Here is a 17,086-nt window from a genome sequence, read left to right on the forward strand (position 1 = left end):
AATTGTAATTTTGTACTATTTGATACCTTATTTATTAGTTTCATCGCATGGTATGGTCCTGTGAACTAAATTTTCCGAACCATGTAAAAATCTCAAGTGTTAATCAGTATTCCATATTCATTAATTTAATTGCTTGGTAATGAATAAAAATGGAATTTCAATTAGTTACTGTTGTTAAAAAATGAGTGCATTAATAATATATACCCTATATAAAGTAAGTAAACCTAACTCAGTAAATAGGACGAAATGGTACGTAATATAATTTCAAATGTGAGACTTCCTTGATTCTTATTCATTATGTACATTAAATATTCTAGCTATATATTTACATTGACCTAAAGTGATACCTCTTGTTTGGACTTCAAATTCATGATTATTTCCCATTTTTTGGCAAAATTTTGGGATTCTTTTATAGTATTTACTAGAATATGCTAAATATCTATTGTAGCTACTAGGGTTATTCGTTTATTCTTGTTGACAAATGTGATGTTAAAAATGTTCTATATGAAGTTAATTCTCGTACACTTTTGTGAATCAAGTTAAGTTAACTTTTTGGTTTGGTATAGTGCCTGGTGGGAGCACAATATAATATAGTGTCGATTTCGTTTCCTTGTTATGTTTGCAATACAGCTATTCAGCATTTGCACAGAGAACAATATTTATATATAATAATACATCCGAGGCACATGTTGTCTTGCAGATCACGAGAAAACAAGGCACGTGCATGCAAGACCATCATCTCAGACAGAGACTGTTGTTATACTATCTTTCTTTTTCAAGCTTTGCATTTTGATTTTATGCTTTTTGACTTCTGCTTTGTTTCGATAACAAAAATCTGAGTTTTCAAACTCTCTGCTTTCTATCAATATCGCCATTGCTCATTAGCCTTCTGAGCATCGTTTACTGTTCTTGCAATTGAACTACCGACTAGAACCATGGCTGTAGAGTTGGTGGTTGGACCTATTGTCTCTGCTTCTGTTGAGTTTTTGCTGAAGAAGATCGTTTCTTCTAATGTGGCGAGCTTCTTGAGGGGAAAGAAAGACTCTGGTTTCGATATGCTTCTTGACAAACTAGAGACTACGCTCCTATCTCTTGCTGAGGTGCTTGGCGACGCGGAGCTGAAGCAGTTCACAAATCCCAGAGTTGAGAAGTGGCTGGACAAGCTTCAAGATGCTGTGGATGATGCGGAGGATCTCTTTGAGGAAATTGAATATGATGCACTCAAACTCGAGGTGGAAGCCGAGTCAGAACCCGACAAGTCCAAGGTAAGCAAATTCATATCTAGTTTCAACTCAGCTGATCAGGATAGGAAGGCAGATATGGAGAAGCTTCTTGAGAGGTTGGATACTTTTGAAAAAAAGAGGTATATCCTTGATCTGCAAAAGGGTGTGGAGAAGATCCAATCGCAGAGACCACCTTCAATATCTTCCATTGATGATTCTGAATTTTTTGGTAGAGATGATGAAAAGAAAATTTTGAAAGGGATGCTGCTGTCAGATGATGTGGGTGGTGAAAAGATATGCGTGATTCCAATAGTGGGCATGGGTGGGATCGGAAAAACTACTCTTGCTCAAGCACTTTATAATGATGATGAAGTTAGCATTCATTTCGAATTCAAAGCATGGGTTTGTGTCTCAGATGAATTTGATGTTCGTAAGGTAACGAAAAATGTCCTTGAAGCAGTAATTGAAGATGCTTGTGCTGTTGAGAACTTAAATGTGTTGCAAGGGAAGATACAAGAAAAGTTGAAGGGAAAGAAGTTCTTGATAGTTTTGGATGATGTGTGGAATGAAGAGTATAGTTTCTGGGATACGATGAGGATGCTTTTCAAAGTCGGAGCCCAAGGTAGCAAGATAATCGTCACAACAAGAAGTGAAATAGTTGCTTCAATCATGGGAACCACTGCATCTCGCCATCTTGAAGAGTTGAAGGAAGAAGCTTGCTTTAAGCTGTTTGTGAAGATTGTGTCTGGCAATAAAGCATTTACTGTGGAATCAGACTTGGGAAGAATGGGCAAAGACATTGTTAAGAAATGCAAAGGCTTGCCATTGGCTGTGAAAGCACTTGCAAGTCTCTTGCGCTTGACGGATGTTAAGGAATGGAAAAGAATAGCAAATAGTGATGTTTTGGATTTGCCAATTGGAGGGAAAAATATTCTTCCAGCTTTGAGATTGAGTTACCATTATCTGCCTTCCCACTTGAAACGATGCTTTGTTTATTGTTCTTTGTTCCCCAAAGACTATGAGTTCAGTAAGGAGCAATTGGTCTCTCTGTGGATGGTAGATAATCTATTGGAGCATTCAAGTGGGAATAGGACGCTGAAAGAAGTGGGATTCGAGTATTTTGATGATCTAGTGTCCCGATCATTTTTTCAGCTTTTGAGCAAACGTTACTCTTACTCAAAAGACTGTTTTGTGATGCATGATCTTATGGTGGACTTGGCTATATTTGTATCTAGAAAAAAGTTTGTTTACATAGAGCAGGACAAGCCATATGAAATTGGATTGATGAAGCAGACACGACACATTGCATTTGACAGGAACAAATGCCATAATTTCCATGAGATGATTTCAGAGGCAACTTGTTTGCGCACCTTTTTACCTGTTGTCAAATACTTGTTCCCTTCAGAGATAGGATTGCAAGATGTGTTGAAAGATTTCATGAAGTTGAGGCGTTTGAGATTTTTATTTTTTGGTGGTTATGAAAATGTCAATGAACTGCCCAAGTCAATAGGTCAATTAAGGCACCTCCGCTACTTGAATCTCTCTTACACTTCAATCAAAGAATTTCCCAAATCTTTCTGCATGTTGTACAATTTACAGACATTAGTATTAACTAGCTGTGAACATCTTACCAAGTTCCCCAAAAATTTACATCATCTCGTTAATTTGACATATCTTGAGATGAGCCATTGTAAATTTTGTACCATGCCACCACTTGGGCAGTTACCAGCTCTCAAAACTCTTTCGATTGAAGGATGTGATGCAATAGAGTTGGTGGGTCTTGATTTTTATGGGACTAGCTCTTCGAAATCATTTCCATCGTTGGAATCCTTGACGTTCCAAGAAATGTCAAACTGGAAGGAATGGTCATTCCCAAAAGCACATGTTGAAGTTTTTCCTAAGCTAACATCACTTACTATAAGTGTATGTGAGAAACTCAGTGGAGATTTGCCTTGCATTTTACCATCATTGACAGAGCTGTATATTTTTCAATGTCCAGAGCTTGCTTCTTCACTCCCAGTGATGCCAAGTGTCACTGCAGTAGGTGTTGACCAATGCGAGAAGATTGGAGGATTCAAATCATGTAAAAGTCTTCAAGATTTTCCTGTCAATTTGGAAGACCTACATCTCAGGTATTGTGACAATCTAGACTTCGTACCGCCCTCTGATTATAAATCTCTCCAAAAACTTTCAATTGATGATATTTCTAGCTCTTTCAAAGTGCTTTCTCTAGATTCATTTCCCAATGTTAGGACTGTAGAAGTTTGTCATTGTGAATTGGAGTCTTTATTAGCATCAAACACCCATGAAATTCTATCTACCCTCTCTATCGAAGAATGTCCTAAATTCACATTATTAATTGATAGCAACCTTCACTGTCCAATTCTGACTCAACTCCACTTCATCTCTTGTGATGCATTAAAGTTTTTGCCTGAGCCACTGCCTATTCTCCTCCCTTCTTTACAAGAATTATATATCTCTGGTTGTCCAGAGTTGGAATCACTACCTACATCTGGGTTGCCTTTCAGTTTGCGTAAGCTTACCTTTGAAAATTGCCATAAATTAAAACTTTTGCCAGATCAACAGCATAATATCCTTCCTTCTTTACAAGAACTTTTCATCTATGGTTGTCCAGAGTTGGAATCTCTTCCTAGATCTTGGTTGCCTTTCAGTTTGAGTAAGTTGTACATTAGAAACTGCACCAAGGTGATTGCTTGTCGACAGAATTGGAATTTGCAAGATCTTCCTATTTTGACAAGCTTTGATATTGGAAAATATAATGGTGAAGATATGGAGTCCTTTCTAGAGCAAGGGTCCCTGCCAACTAGTCTTACTTCCCTTCGAATTGAGAACGTTGCTTGTCTAAAATATTTAGACGACAAGGGGTTTCAAGAACTCACATCCTTAAAAGAACTAATCATTTATAACTGCCCCAACTTGCAGACACTTCCGGTAAAAGGGTTGCCACCCTCTTTTGAAGGTTTACTGCCACCCTCTTTCGAAAGTTTCTTAATGATTGGTTGCCCTTTGCTTGAAGCAAAGTATGAGTGGGAGAAAGAATACAGAAATAGTTGGTCGAAGATTTCTTGCATCCCTCAGCCTCAAGTTACCATCAGCAGGCAGCCTCAAGTGCCCATCAGTCGACGAGGGCTTTTAATTAAGCCATCCTTTAGCTGGTTTGGATCCAAAGCCTTATTGTTTCACATCGCTCTAATTCTCTTGTGTATATGTTTATATACGTACTTCAATTTTTAACAGCTATGAGTGAAGAGAAAGAAAGGCCAACCTTTGTATTCCTTTAATACATATTTCTTTAATCTATTTCTTACATGAATGTATTGCTAGCAAAGTTTTTTATTCACAATCTTGAGTGCTTTTATGTGTATGAGATTATATTTGAGATTAATGTAACTCTTATGTTTTAAAAAAGTAAAGAATAGAGAAGGAAACATTGGACATGAAATTGTAATGTACACATGGAAAGTATCTGTATCTGCATAGGTTTTTGGTAGAGGTTTCATGTCTCTGCCAGTTTTGTAGATTCATCTGTCTTTCAATGCATGGCAGATTTGAGTGTTATAATGTTTTTTTTTTCTTTCTCTTTTTAACTTCTGACACATATAAAGATGTAGTGCCTTCTATTCTTAAATAGATTGTAATCCAACACAATCCCAAATGTTATGTCATTTTTTTGTTTGTTTTGCCTTTACATGCTACTAACTTTATTCTAATTTCTAATCCTTCAACATGATAAGGTCCTAGTGTGACATTGGTGGAGAGGAGCCAGACATTTCAAAATTTGTTTATGCATCTTTAGTCACAAAACTTTGAAGCTCAGGGTTTACTAGGAGTACCGATATATATATATATATTTTCATCTATTTTGATACAGTAAATGTTAGTCCAATGACTGTTTTGAAGATGAGGTAATCTTATTGTTTAAAGACCTGAATTCTAGAAGCATGGTTTATATTGTTATGCTGGTTTAAGAAAGGGTAAGAATCTGAAAAAGTTGTTTGGTTGAGAACTTGTACAGAGAATTGTTTATCTGGAAGTTTGTAATAAAATTAACTGATTACCATTATATGTAGATCAATTTGATCGGACCATGTAAATTTATTGGTGCTATTTTGTTAAATATTCGTTATTATGTTGATTTGATGATTAAACTTTAATCTGAAAAACTTGATTAGAAGGTGTTTAGATAAGTTCAATATTTAGTCGTGAATGTAGTATGAGAGTTTAGATGTTAGAAGTATTGTAGAAGCACCAATTTTTTAGAGGTTAATACTAAAGCTGGTGATTCTTATGTGTGGAATGGTATTTTAATTGTGAGAAGAACTATCAGGAAAGGCTTATGCTATCACTTTAACATTATGATGATGAAGCTATATGAAAGGCAGCTTGGTATCTTCTCTGTCAATGGAGCTTATTGGAAGGTGTGGGAGGTTGAGAATCCAAGAAAGGCACATGATGTTATTATGAAGGATTGCTTTTCAAAAGATTTTTCAAAGGTTAAATGATATAATCATGTAAGTTATTCTCTTAAAGTGGATACAACTTAGCTATGCAAAATAATAGGCCTCTTCCCTCCTCGTCCACTGAAGCTCTTTCGATATGGTGGAAATCTTTATGGGCAACTAAAATCTTAAGAAAAATATCACATTTCAAATGGAGAAGTTATCATGAGATTTTTCCTACACTTAGTGGACTTTATCGTCGAAACATATCTTCCCATAGCAATGGTCTTATATGTGACTATGGGGAAGACTCTAATGCACATGCAGTTTTCTGGTGTCATTTCTCATAAAATATATGGAAGCTTTTGTAATACCCTTTCCTTTTGAATCAAAAAGAAGATATATCTTTCAAATGTGTTTTACTATATGCTTTAGAAATTTTAGAAAAAGAATCTTTTGAAAAGATGCTAATGGTGGCTTGGATTGTTTGGTTTGAAAGAAATAAAAAAACTCATGATCAACAAGTAAGAACACCACAACAAGTGTTGATTTAGCTACCTTATTATTGTGAATCTATAAGAAATGGGCTAGTCCAAAATGATCAAGTACCTACTATTATATTATTTATATATAATATAATGTTTTAGATTAATAATGTGATAAAGTATTTGTCACACATTGTAATATAAAAATACATGAGAGTTGCAATTTGGATAGTGTGTATATCCAAGTGTGTAACATATTTTAGTGTTACAAAATCAATTACAAATTTGTATCTCTCAAATATTACTCAATAATGTGTGGATTGTGAGTTACACATTTGAGTTTGAATTTCAAAAGCCATAATATGATTTAATTGTTGGAGTTGTGATTTTAACTCCCATTATGTGTATGGAGGTTAAAAAATCAAGAAAAAAGGCGTTTGGGACGTTTTGGAAATTTGTGAGGATTTGGGAGGCTGAAATGCATTGTGGTCACGACCACTATCATCCCTAGCTGCGTCCAGGAGGACAACAGCCAACGACCGCAGCCAAGCATGCTGACAGTCAAATTCCAATTCTTTCTTTTCTGTTTTTGAACGTTTCCAACACCCTAAGTAACTCTGAAATCTTAATTTTAATTTCATAAACATTCAATTAAACATTGGTGATAACTAAGGGGTTGGTGTTGGGATTGTGCCCTTAAATCGTGCTTCTGTATGAACGATTACTGTTAATTAAATAAAATTAATATTTTTCACTCATATTTGTATTTAATTATGCATGTCATTTATCATGAAGATCAAATATTATTGATGTGTTCTTGAATTAAGTATATGTATAAGGATATATATACAAGAGGGTTTAATTCAAGATAATAATAATATAAAAATTGTCTGTAATCGCTAAATAAATGGAAGCTTTATTTGATAAAGATTATGAGTACGGTCTATTTTCTATTTAAGATAGGGCAGTTTATCCAAACTGTTAAGTGTAGCGACACAAAAATATAGAGGTACCGTATACAATATAGATTGTATTGGACTGTGACACGATGAAAGAAAGAACTTCTGATAATCTCTGTTAAAATATAGAAGTTCAACATTCATCAATTGATAGTCGTTTGAGACTTGACCTCAAACCTGAAGTGAGTTTTGAACTTATATTTGTGATTTTATGACTTTTGACTTATCGGGTAAGGTTTAATATTCCTACGACCGAATTCTTGATATCTTGGAATCATAGAACTACAAGTGGCTGGGAATATACTTCACAGATATGTAATTTGCTCTTTACATAAGTGAAAGCAGATTAGTTGTTCCTTTTAGTGTTGATTCGAGATTTGAACATAGAGCGCTCAATTTTTGTTAGAGAACAGAAATTTCATTCTATAATTAAATTTATAGAATAATGTTCATTAGACAATCAACAGAACTAATTGATAAAGACATAATTAGAGATGTTAACGGACATTAAGGCCTAGCTTTAATTATGAACAACTAATAGAGGGTCATAGCTCATGCAATGACTAAATCAATGGACGACTGTATAGTTATAGCTTCTAATAATATACGATTATAGTTTTGAGAGTTCAACTATGAACTTCTAGTGGAATAATTCATAGTTAATAAATTAATTAATGGAACTAAGAGTTAGTGAAATTAATTAAATTATTGGAGTTAAGAATTATGGGTCCATATTGTCCTCGTACTAGTTCGATAACGCAGAGGTAGGATTTTGGTATTAAAAAGAATTAATTAAAAATAATAAATTATTACTTTTAATCTCACAAAATAATATTATTTGTGAAATAATATTCAAAATGTTATTTATGAAATAATATTTAATGGCAAATAAAATTATATTGATAATTTTGTGAAATTATTTTTTATTGAAAATTAATTTAATCATATTTACTTTTATTGTATGATTGTATACTACATAAAATAATATGATAAATGTCCAACAAATAGCATTTTATAGAGATAAAATACCACAGGGCCCACAGCCCTGCAGTTGGCGCTAAGCATAGTCCAAATGGATTGTGACCCACACAGAGGCCCAATGAGATTATGGTTAGGTCTTCTTTTGATTGTTATATTATAACATAACATCATGAGAAGATATCAAATGCATTTTCATGTTATTTTACCAAAAGAGAAAAATAGATAACTTTGTTCTCTATGTATTGTGAAAAAAAATACTCTCTCATGTATTGAGATTCAAAAGTGTATTCTTGTATATCCTATCAAATAGCATATACATCCACATGTCTCATTCTCTTTGTGCGAATCATAGTATGGAAGATGGTGGGTTAGGAGGCTAAGACGTTATTTGATCTACACGTGTTCACATCTAGAAAATGTATCTGTAAGTTTCTATTTTATTCAAATTCATGCGCATGAGAAATATCTCATTCTAGTTATGGTTCCTAGAGTGATTCGTTCTTATGCTTTAATAATTGTTATTATTGCATTGAAATATTATCTCATGCTTCCGTTGCACTGTCAATCACATGATCAAAAACCAACAGTTAGTGGAATTTGAAATTCAAAGGGTGTCTCAAAACTCTATTAATAGGAGTCTAATGCTCACTTGTAAGACACATCATTTCTATCCACCAGAGCATTTGGCTAGAAATATACCAAAGAAACTTGTTTATTCCAAAGAGTTATTTTTACTTGTGAGAGTTCTCTTAGTGCTTGAGATATGGGGAAATAAGCTTTTGAACAAAAGTTGTAAACCTTGTTTAAGTTGATGATCTTCAATGCTCTTCACTTTGGTTGTGTGAATGAGAGAGCTTTTCTACATTGTTTTTGTTCTTATCTTATTTCTTCTATTACTTTTGTTTCATCTTCCTTCTTCTTTACATATTTATTTGTAATTTTGCTATAGAGTTGTATTTTCTATCTACATCTTTTGTTCTACATCTTCTAGTTTATTTGTATCTTTTGTCATATAATTGTTGTTTCTATTATTCTCTTCATCTATATCTTTCTATATTTACTTGTATTTTTGCAATAGAGTTGTAGCTTTATTTAATCAATCATCTTGTTATTTATATCTTTTTGTCTAGAGTTGTACTTTGTTTTTTCTATTTCCATTGGAACAATATTATTATCTCTAACACCTACAAGAGGGATATCTTTAAATCAAAGGAGGGAAGAAATAAAAATCCATGATCTCGCACTTTTTGTGGAAGCAGCTATTTCGGCACCTGCTAATATGGTTGGTTTTGGAGTTGTTATTTTCTCAGCATATAAGAATATAAAATAGATCTTGCAAATATGCTACAAAGTATAAAAATATGTTAGTACATAACCAAAGGAACACACATTTGGTCGCTTTGGTTAGAAACTTTCAAAAGATATAATTTCTTACATCATTGGTAAATTGAAAAGATTCTTATATTTGTTGGTTTTTGTGACACATGTCTCTTATTGACTTTTCAGGCATAAGCACCAGCGCTATTGGTGGGACTAACATGGGTTCGAGGAATCGGTCTACCTATTAAAGCTTTTTTCACTAATTCATTGTCTTTGGTCCAAGCTTTGGATAATACTTCTATGTATCACAATGAGCTAGGAGTCATTTTTTCGGATATTAAGGTTTTATTGTCTAAATGTCTGGGGGTATCTTTTTCTCATGTTAGTCGTAATTTTGATGTTGCGGCTCATGGATTAGCTAAGTATGCCCTTAGGCTAGACAATGAGCATTCTTGGATGGAAGAGATCTTTCATCCTGTCTATACTTATGAACTTCAATCTTAATCGAAGTAAGTATTTTTTGACAAAAAAAATGATGTTTAGGGTGCGTTTGGAAAATCATTACTTGATTTGACATGTTTTTCTGACCATGTAATTATACAATTAAGAGTGTAATTACTAAATGCTATCAATTTTAAATAGTTTTTATTACATAATATTATTTTTCTGTGTAATTTTTGCTTACAATAGGAATTTATAAGTAATTATACTTGATTTCCAAACACACCTTGTATTTTAAAATATAGTGTAATTATTATCCTAATAAGTACACCCTAATAAGTACACAACCTCTTAATTACACTACACAATCACTTTCAAATACGCCCTTATTGTTGCTGGAGTGAGGAAGAAGAGTCTTTAATCCACTTGTTTAACAATGTCATTTTGCCAAGATGTTTTGGTTTACTTTTCCTTGTCCTAAAAACAAGTGGTTATTATGATCTATGGGGATGGAAAAGGAAAAATATATATATTTAAAAAAAATTAAATTTTTTCACCATCGTTATACTTGATTATTCATTAATTTTATCATCTAACCATTTATAAAATTACAATATTCTAGTTTTATATTTTTTTCATCCATGCTTATATTTTGTATAATTGAATTTCTTTATATAAATCAATAACATAGTTTTATTCAAATGTTTGATTTAAAAATAATCGAAGAGAAGTGAAATACAAATATTTAAGTTTATTTAAAAAATTATATAATAATATTAATATTATTTTGTACATAAATATATTGGTATATTTGTTCTTATTTTTAGTTAAAAAATAAAATTAAAAATTGTGATTGGCTTGTCTTTATTCTTAAAAATATTAAATTATTTTTAATTGGGTGTCAAATTTTTTTTTTAAATAATAAATGTTTATAGAGGTAGAATTCTTTTTTAATTTTATAATTTACTAATAGGAGTAATTTTTTACTAATTTTTTTAGGTGTGAAAATATATTTTTAAATATTATGAGAGATATATTTAGAAAGGAATAGAAGGAGAAAAACAAGGAGTTTATATAGAAACACACACCCATTTTATTATCATCAAGAATAAAGTATCATACATTACTCCTAACCCAAAACCTTCTTACATTCACCAATTATAAAATTAGAAATAAAAAATGGAAGAACGTTACAATTGGTTGCTCTACTCTCGATGGGGATAGAAGTTTGGTAACAACAAAGCTGGTGAATACCCTTTAGAGTTCGATCTGGTTTTCATCATTGTCGACAGAAAAGTATCCATTAAGATAGTTTTGGAGCCAACCTACACAAAAACAATCTTTCACTGTCCACTTTAACAATTTTATTGTCACATTTGGAAGAGGGATTAGATTAAAAAATATATGAGAAAAAAAAAATAGAAGATGAGTTAATTATTTGTCAACAATAAATTAGGAGAAAACAAATTAGATACATAGTTATAATTTTTCTCTTTTCTCTTACCATTTATATACATGAAAATGAGAATTAAATTGGATAAAATTATCTCAAGTTTTTGAGAAAAATTATTTAATTCTATCCAATCTAATCTCTTTATCCAAACGTGACCAATGCGGAATAATATAGGATTTTGTGAGAGTTAGATAACTAAAAGATGAGAGCTTACTAACACATTATGCAAAGGCAAGTTCCTGAAAAACCATTCCCCTTTGCTCAAAGTCTTGAAACTCATCAAAGCTCGCGCAACCTGGACTTAGTACAATGGCATCTCCTGCAACATTAACAGGATGATGTATGCAATGATCATGCTGTTCTGGGATTAAAAAAATTCATAAATTTTACTAAAATGAGATTAGGCATAAGCTTTATCAACATCCTTCATGAGATATTAAGATACAGCATTTCTTTAAACAACTTTGAGCATAGTATCAAAAATTACAACTGCTCATAGAAATTGTACAAGAAGTAAATTTTTTGACTTAAAAACTTTCAATACATTCTAGTATGGGAGAAACTAACCAAATTTTGCCATCCTCCTAGCAAAGTGAACAGCTTCTATCAGATTTGAAGCTCTAAGACAAGGAATTTCAAGACCATTATCAGACAATGTACTCTGAATTAATGCTCCTGACGATCCAAACTTGTAGCACAGACAGCATACATATGCAACATAATTAGTTAAATTGTCCAAAAAGAAAAACAGAAGAAGATCAAATTTCAAATACTGTGTTGATATTGACTTTCGAATAAGATCGCATACTGTGATTACACATCTGTGGTTATTAAGTAGTTCCACCAAGCGTTCGAAGCCAATAGAACCTTGTCCATCTAATACCTGAAAAAGAAGGAATACAATGAAGTCAAAAAAATATAATTCTATCTAATCACCTAAACCAGGTTCGTGAGTTTAACCCAAGCTGGAGATGTATGTTTTTAGTTTTAATGCTGAAATAAAGAAGCAATAGCTTTCATGGATAATAGAAGGAAGAGTTTAATGAGCAACTGAATAAGAAAGTAATGTCAAGTGTAAGCAACCTTTGCAACGCCACCAAGTAAAATTACAGACTTTCGCCCCTTTAGACCCATTAGTCCTGCATAGGTTGCATCAACATTGGTTGCCTTACTGTCATTTACCCATGTAATCCCTTGGTTATCATTGCACACTGCATAACAACAGTAGTTGAGAACTATGAGCTGAACACATCATCAAAATAAAACAACTGAATATCTTTGGACAACGTTGAGTTCAAAGCTCGAGATATTTAAAAAGAAGAGGTCAGTGAGTATGGTATAGACACTTAAAACACATTAACACTAATGCTTTTCCTCCAATTTCAAGAACGTAGCTATAGAAAAAAGAATGTTTTAAATTGTAAACACAAGGACAGTCACAAAAAGGTATGCGAATGTAATTGTAAAATTCAACAAGAAAGAAATTGCAAGTAGGCAAACAGCTGGAAAAGTCGTAGACCAACAACTGAGATGCTAAACAAGGATCTAAATCATAAGGTGTAATACATAAATTATAACTCTGCAAAACTCTTTCATATTGTATATCAAGTGACAACCTCCGTTAGTGCTTAGAATATAACAAATCATTCATTTTCCGCTTTTAACAAGGAGAACAGAAACAGGCAGTAACTTGTTCAGAAGTCACTGCTTTCAATAGAAAAGTTAAATGATTAGCAAAGATCCAAAAAGCTCAATAATATTACTAAACGAAAATTGGGTTAGATTGAACATTTTGCTATATCCTTTCTCTTGTTTTACCAATCAGATCCTTCAACTCACAGTTATTTCTTCTGAACTTTTAGTATTATTATGTTACAGTAAAAAACAATTAAAATATTTCATTATATAGGGAGACTTATTGATTGGTTATGGAGTTTACTCTCCATTTCAGCTTACCAATCTGCATACGGTGAAGAGGCGGCCTTAGTTTTTCAATAGTTGAACCAATGGCTTCAACATCAACTCCAATTCCCAGTCCAACAACAGATAGTGCAGCAACAGCAGCATTATAATAGTTGTGGGTTCCCATAACTTTCATTGCATCTAACTTTAGTTGGGAATCAACCCCTAAGGCAGGAACTTCCAAGTTGGCAATTTTTGCCTCCAGATCAATCTATTCAAACGAAGTTTCCACTGTCAGAATTATAAGTAATACTTCAAGTAAAAGGCATAATAAAAAAAATAAAAAGGTAATGAAGAAAATTGTATTCAGATACTTGAAATATCCCAGTATTGATTTTAGAATTAACCATATGGAACAACTCTACTCGGGACAAACTCTAGTTCATTAAAAAGGTTCTTGAGCCAAATCTCACTGAAAAGGGTATGAAGACAGGTGATCGATTGCTGGTAGAAAATATTTTTAAAATATATTATACAGCACAAGGTAAATAATGAAAATCAAAATCAAACAAATTCCTAGCTTCTTGGCAAGCTACTAGTAGTCTCAAGAAGACTCTTCTCGTAATAATTACACCTATAATGGCCTCTATATAGATAAGTGCAAATTCTATATGTTTATATGCGTGAGTAAATGTAATACACATGTACATATATGAAAGAAATATTTCTTACTTTAATACCAGGATGGTTTCCTATCCAAGCAAGATTAAGTTCGTTCTTGCATAGGTCAATTGCTTCATTTAAGAAGTGGCTATCTGTAAAGAAATACAAAAATAGATGTTTACGATATAAACAATATGGCATACATATTAAACAAATTGCATGATGTGTGAAGATGATGAAAGGCTAACTTCATATGTATATTGTTTAAATTGGTTTTATCCATGGATTTCGCACATAGCTGACATGTTTGTTCTTTTACTTATAGGGCATATCCTTCATATTTTGAAAAGAAGTGTCTTGACAAACAAAACGTGTTTGTTTGGCCAGCAAGGAACTTGAAAGAACTATCAAAGACTTGACTTCCAGTAATTAAATCATTCTTTCTTGTTAAACTTAGATTAAAAGTAACCCAGGCTACCTTAGACAACTTGGTTCTCAAACTTCGGCATCTAATAAAAGATCTATGACCAGGGAGTTATCTTTCAACTGGTATCTGATTAATATGAAAATTAGTTTCAAATCCTAATGTGAATTGATTCTAAGTTCAATACTTCAATTGGACAGAACTTTTACATTTATGTCACTTTTATCAAGAATGTACACAGGGTTTCCTTTCAAAGCTCAAGTACTATGGCAAAAGTCATCATTTACCATCCTTTAATCCAACAAAGATGTCAAATTAGAATAATACTGTGAGGAGAAGAAAAATAGTACATTTAAGCTAAGAGCATACCACAAGGAAGAATTGCCAACTTAGCATCTGTCATGTTAGAAAATATCCGGGATTTAGTCATTGCATAATTTGTCATTGTCTTGTGCCTTTCCAAATGATCATGTGTAAGGTTTAGCACTGCAGCAACCTAAAAAGTGGCACATAGCATGATGTCATGACTGTAAAGGCAAAGAAATAGTAATGTAGCTATAACCGGAAATTAAAAGGCAAACTTTTTAAGCCTCACTCACAGATGGGCAGAAGTACTTGTTGGGAATGTCCATTTGGTAACTGCTAACCTCAACCACGGCAACCTGGAAAAAACCCATTTATCATAGCTAATGAAACTACTATTTGATCTCCACGTACATTGAATAGATTCAAGAAGTTCACAGCTAATACTTTCTAATTACTCTTCCCAAAATATTCATCATAGCTACAATTCAATAAAAGAATCGGTAACAATGAGGCAATCAGATTTACCTGAAACTTGTGTCCTAAAGAAGTTGATGGCAAACATTGTAAAGCAGCTTCAGATAGAGGATTCCCAAGGTTACCCCCCACAAATGCTTCGATGCCCAGTTGTTTAAGCATCTGGCTTAAATGATAAACTAAATATGAAATGCTAAAGACAAACATACTTTTACATCATAGCAGGATGTGCTTATATAGAAAAGTAATCTAAAGAAATTGGTCAAGCAGTTCCAGTTAACAATTTTAGCCACAAAATACTTGCACATTAATAATATAGCTTCAAGAAACATATCAAGGGTTTTGTGCCAATTGAAGACGACATAAATATGATTATTTATTCTTACATTTTGCCTTTTGAATATTCTCTAGCTTTGAAAACTACAGGCTACATTTATTTTGGAAAATCATATTGCCTTTTTCTATATGACAATCTATATTCAAGCTCTGATAAAGGAAAATTTTCTATAAGATACACATGTAACAAACAGATTCTCATTAATATCTGAATTTTTAGTTGAATTTTCTGGCTAAAATTATTACTCTTACAATGCAAAGGTTACTCATAAACATAGAAAATATGAAGAAAACTTTACAACCTGTCCGGCAAAAGTAACAACAGTCGACTTTCCATTGGTTCCTGTCACTGCCAAAATCTTGATACTCTTAGGAAGAATTTCTGCGGCAAAATCCAACTCAGACATTACCTGCTTTCCCTACAATTTAACAGGAAAAAAATGTTTTTAGACATCTCAATTTTTTATGGCACATAAGGTTTATAAGAACTTCAAATTAGAATTATTTACAAGCATGATTTCTGGAATGAATATACAGTTCCCTAAAGTTGAAACAGTGTCAGCAACTGATAATAGAAAATCTTGCTATCATAAAGAAAAGCTTTTTCTTTTTTCCTCTAATTTTCCAATTGACTCACTGAATGCCATAAAGAGGTAAGACCATATTTTTCAAGGTGAACTCCAGGGGATACAACCACCCTGTCAGCACTATTAAGTAGGTCTCCATCAAAATGTCCAAGGACTGTTCTCAAACCACCACTATGCTTCTCAAAAAGAGGATCTTCCTGAAACCAATTTCAAAATTTCACAATCAAAATCATAAATCAGATATGTGTTTTCACATTCATACAAACATGGTTTCACAAATATATATATATATATATATATATATATATTACAATCAAATGTAATGAAGCGTAGCTATATACCTCTAACAAGCCCAAATTTTCATTATGGTCAAGTGCCACAACAGAAGCTCCTCTAGTTAAAGCAAGCTTCACTGCAGCACTCCCAGACTTTCCCAAACCAATAACCTGAAAAAATTCACATGAAACAACAAACCATTTTACTCATTTTAAATTCCCTTTTTCATCACTAGAAACATTACCCAGAATCATTTTTTTCTTTCAAAAATCACTCTAAAATCAAACAAAAAAAGAAAAAGATCAAAGCGAAGAATAAGATCGTACGGCAATGGATTGGCCATGAAGGTCCTGTGATGAAACGGAGGCTCGGATGGACCTTGGAAGAGACCCATTTGGTGAGTGAGTGGGTTTGAGTCTGAGAATTGGGGTTTGAGATCCAATGTTGAGAGAGTGCAGCTTCATGGTGTTACACACTATATCAGTAACCGTTACACAGCTTCTTCACTCTTCTTCCTTCCTTGAAGTTATACATTAATATAATATCATCCAATATATGTATATATATCACAGATATAAATAGCTACCTTTTATATTGATGTAATAAATTGCCCATTATTTTTTCTTTTCCTAAAAAATATATATACATTTGTACCATGAAGCTCAACGACTGATAATTTGGATTCTGTTGTGATTTTCATCATTAATTTGATTGCACACGTGTCAATGTCAACTTCACTTTCAGCATTGTGCTACATTCTCTAGACACGTGCGAGTCAGCCTCTTCTGTCTTCCGT

At 32.8% G+C, this 17,086-nt stretch overlaps 2 protein-coding genes across 3 annotated transcripts; one reads left to right on the plus strand and one right to left on the minus strand.

Moving 5' to 3' along the window:
• Positions 1–935: 935 nt before the first annotated feature.
• On the plus strand, positions 936–4,491 carry LOC133833034 (putative disease resistance RPP13-like protein 1). The gene is made up of 2 exons (XM_062263297.1): positions 936–4,399; positions 4,482–4,491. The coding sequence occupies exons 1-2, from the start codon at positions 936–938 to the stop codon at positions 4,489–4,491; spliced, it is 3,474 nt and encodes a 1,157-aa protein (XP_062119281.1).
• A 6,447-nt stretch (positions 4,492–10,938) lies between these two features.
• On the minus strand, positions 10,939–16,915 carry LOC133831370 (uncharacterized). Of its 2 annotated transcripts, none has more exons than XM_062261635.1 (14): positions 16,617–16,915; positions 16,356–16,460; positions 16,065–16,211; positions 15,730–15,846; positions 15,143–15,253; positions 14,911–14,973; positions 14,681–14,807; positions 13,957–14,039; positions 13,279–13,495; positions 12,406–12,533; positions 12,131–12,205; positions 11,890–12,010; positions 11,541–11,641; positions 10,939–11,194 (listed from the first exon to the last, which is right to left on the minus strand). In XM_062261635.1, exons 1-13 carry the CDS (start codon positions 16,752–16,754, stop codon positions 11,544–11,546), a joined length of 1,530 nt encoding a protein of 509 aa, XP_062117619.1. In that variant the 5' UTR covers positions 16,755–16,915; the 3' UTR covers positions 10,939–11,194; positions 11,541–11,543. The 2 variants fall into 2 exon arrangements, with proteins under 2 accessions (XP_062117619.1, XP_062117618.1); XM_062261634.1 differs by having other exon boundaries at positions 11,537–11,641.
• Between the last annotated feature and the right edge of the window lie 171 nt (positions 16,916–17,086).

This window comes from Humulus lupulus, chromosome 4, assembly GCF_963169125.1.
Source record: "Humulus lupulus chromosome 4, drHumLupu1.1, whole genome shotgun sequence".
NCBI classification, from domain to species: Eukaryota; Viridiplantae; Streptophyta; class Magnoliopsida; order Rosales; family Cannabaceae; genus Humulus; species Humulus lupulus.